This window comes from Penaeus chinensis, chromosome 16, assembly GCF_019202785.1.
Source record: "Penaeus chinensis breed Huanghai No. 1 chromosome 16, ASM1920278v2, whole genome shotgun sequence".
Lineage (NCBI taxonomy): Eukaryota > Metazoa > Arthropoda > Malacostraca > Decapoda > Penaeidae > Penaeus > Penaeus chinensis.
Genome location: NC_061834.1, coordinates 692756 through 695255, shown reverse-complemented (window position 1 = coordinate 695255; position 2500 = coordinate 692756). Strand labels below are relative to the sequence as shown.

At 42.7% G+C, this 2500-nt stretch overlaps 1 protein-coding gene across 6 annotated transcripts in view; it reads right to left on the bottom strand.

Moving 5' to 3' along the window:
• Positions 1 to 2500, bottom strand: part of LOC125033322 (integrin alpha-5-like) — a 31323-nt gene that overhangs the window by 5131 nt on the left and 23692 nt on the right. For all 6 annotated transcript variants that reach the window (XM_047624705.1, XM_047624707.1, XM_047624704.1 and 3 more), the window contains one exon: positions 855 to 953. In XM_047624705.1, the coding sequence (XP_047480661.1) occupies positions 855 to 953 (99 nt within the window). The remainder of the gene's footprint in view (positions 1 to 854; positions 954 to 2500) is intronic.

Sequence of the window (2500 nt, the reverse complement as noted above, 5' to 3'; positions counted from 1 at the left end):
ACTCTTATGATTTCGTTCTTGTTATATGTCACTTCTCCGTCTGGTTCCTTTATTGCTTACAATTGATTTCTCTCTATTCCGAGTCTCCTTTTAGCTGTTTTCATGCTGGTGCCTGAGATCAATGTTTCATTCATTATTTAAGTACTGAATTTCCGTACATCTTCTCTCTTCTTTTTACTTATAGTCTTTGTTAGTTTAGCTAATTCTATTTTGTCCCTGTTTGACGATACTTTCATGACCCTACGGTTTTGCATAAGCTCTTTAGTTTCTATCGAGAATTTGCTGGAGCTTTGCTTGACGTTCTTACCGCCTACCGAAGTGCAGCTTCCTTTATTATGTCATTGAACTGTTTGTTGACTTGGTCAATCTTAAGGTCTTTGTCACTGAGAGGTGAATACTTGTTTTGGATGTTAAGGTTAAATTCTGTCGCTCTTATCTTCAAATTAGCTAAATTTGGCTGAAGTTTTCATACGAGTTTATTCCTTTCCCTTCTGAGGTGTAATTTAATTTGGCCTCTGACTAATCTATGGTCGCTACCAACATTTACTTAATTAATAACATCCATATTTTTGGTTAAATCGCGCCTATTTGAAATTATGAAGACAGTTTCGTGGTAATGTCCGATGGCGACTTCAATGTCCACTTCCGCTCTAGTCTTTTTCAAAGACCGAGCTGCCGCACAATTGATTACCATTTGTCCCCTTTCATTTCTAGTGCCTATTCCGTGATTACCTACACACACACACACACACACATATGTATGTATGTATGTATGTTTATATATATATATATATATATATATATATATATGTTGTGTATGGATATACGCCTGTGTAATGTAAAGCGCGTCTGACCTTGTGTAGGACGGCGACGAGGACGACGACGAGGAGGAGGCCGGCCGTGGCAGCCGCCACGTAGTAGAACCAGTCGAGCGACAGGAGATCGTGGGGGGCCTGGGGAAAGGAGGCGGAGTCACGCGGAGGGAAAGAGAGAGGGAGAGGGAGATGGGGGAAGAGAGAGAGGGAGAGGGAGATGGGGGAAGAGAGAGACGAAGAGGGAGATGGGGGAAGAGAGAGAGGGAGAGGGAGATGGGGAGAGAGAGAGACGGAGAGGGGTCATCGGACGGAGCCTACAAGAGTATGGTAAAAGGCAGACAACTAAGAGGTCTTGAAGAGAAATGATCGGGTGCGGCTGCGCCGTAGAGCGCATCTCCCACGGTGAGAGAGAGAGAGAGAGGATGGCCATAAACCATGTTTTTAGCATGTGACCATCAGTGGTGAAGAAAGGTAGTGTCACAGCAGTATATACATCTTGCGGAAGGGGTTGACAACACAACATCGGTATGTCTAGCGTGACAAGAAGAGATGAATAAACAGGTAAATCAATGATCATGAGTATATGCATATCTATATGTGTGGAGATACGTATGTATCAAACCTGTAAAAGATAAAAATTATAGTAGAATATAACCATGGATGCATAGAACAATATTAGCATACACATATCAGTAAAATTATACAGATATACCTGGGTTACAGAGAAAGAGACCGACAGTCACAGAGAGAGAGAGAGATACAGAGAGATACAGAGAGACGGAAAGAGAGAGAGAGAATGATACAGAGAGACGGAGAGAGAGACAAGCTGACATACAGAGAGAGAGATATAGAGATACGGAGAGAGAAAGACAGACATACAGAGAGAGAGAGAGAGCGTGAGCCACACACACACGCACACAGAGGGGGAAAGAGGGAGACGGAGAGAGAGTGAGTGAGTGAGTGAGTAAGAGAGAGAGAGACTGTGTGTGTGAAAGAGAGAGAGAGAGAGAGAGAGAGAGAGAGAGAGAGAGAGAGAGAGAGAGAGAGAGAGAGAGAGAGAGAGAGAGAGAGAGAGAGAGTCAAAGAGAGAGAGAGAGGCAGTCACAGAGAGAGAGAGAGGCAGTCACAGAGAGAGAAAGAGACAGACAGACAGAGACAGAAAGAGAGAGAGTCACAGAGAGAGAGAGAGAGAGAGAGAGAGAGAGAGAGAGAGAGAGAGAGAGAGAGAGAGAGAGAGAGAGAGAGAGAGAGAGAGAGAAGGAGAAGGAAAAAGAGAAGGAGAAGGAGAGAGAGAGAGACAGAGACACAGAGAGACAAAGAAGGAATAAGAAAGTGAGAGAGATTGAGAGAAAGAGAGAAAGAGTGAGTCACGAGACAGATACAGACACAGTGCGAGACAGTAAGCGAGTAACATATATATATATATATATATATATATATATATATATATATATATATATGTATATATATAGATAGATAGATAGATAGATAGATAGATAGATGAAATAGAGAGACAAAGAAAAAATATATACATAGAGAGAGAGATTCACGGAAAGAGAGAGAGGAGGAGAGACTGAAAGAGAGACAGAGTCACAGAGTGAGAGAGAGAGAGAGAGAGAGAGGCAGACAGACAGAAACAGAGAGAGACACAGAGAGAGAGAAAGAGACAGAGACAGACAGACACA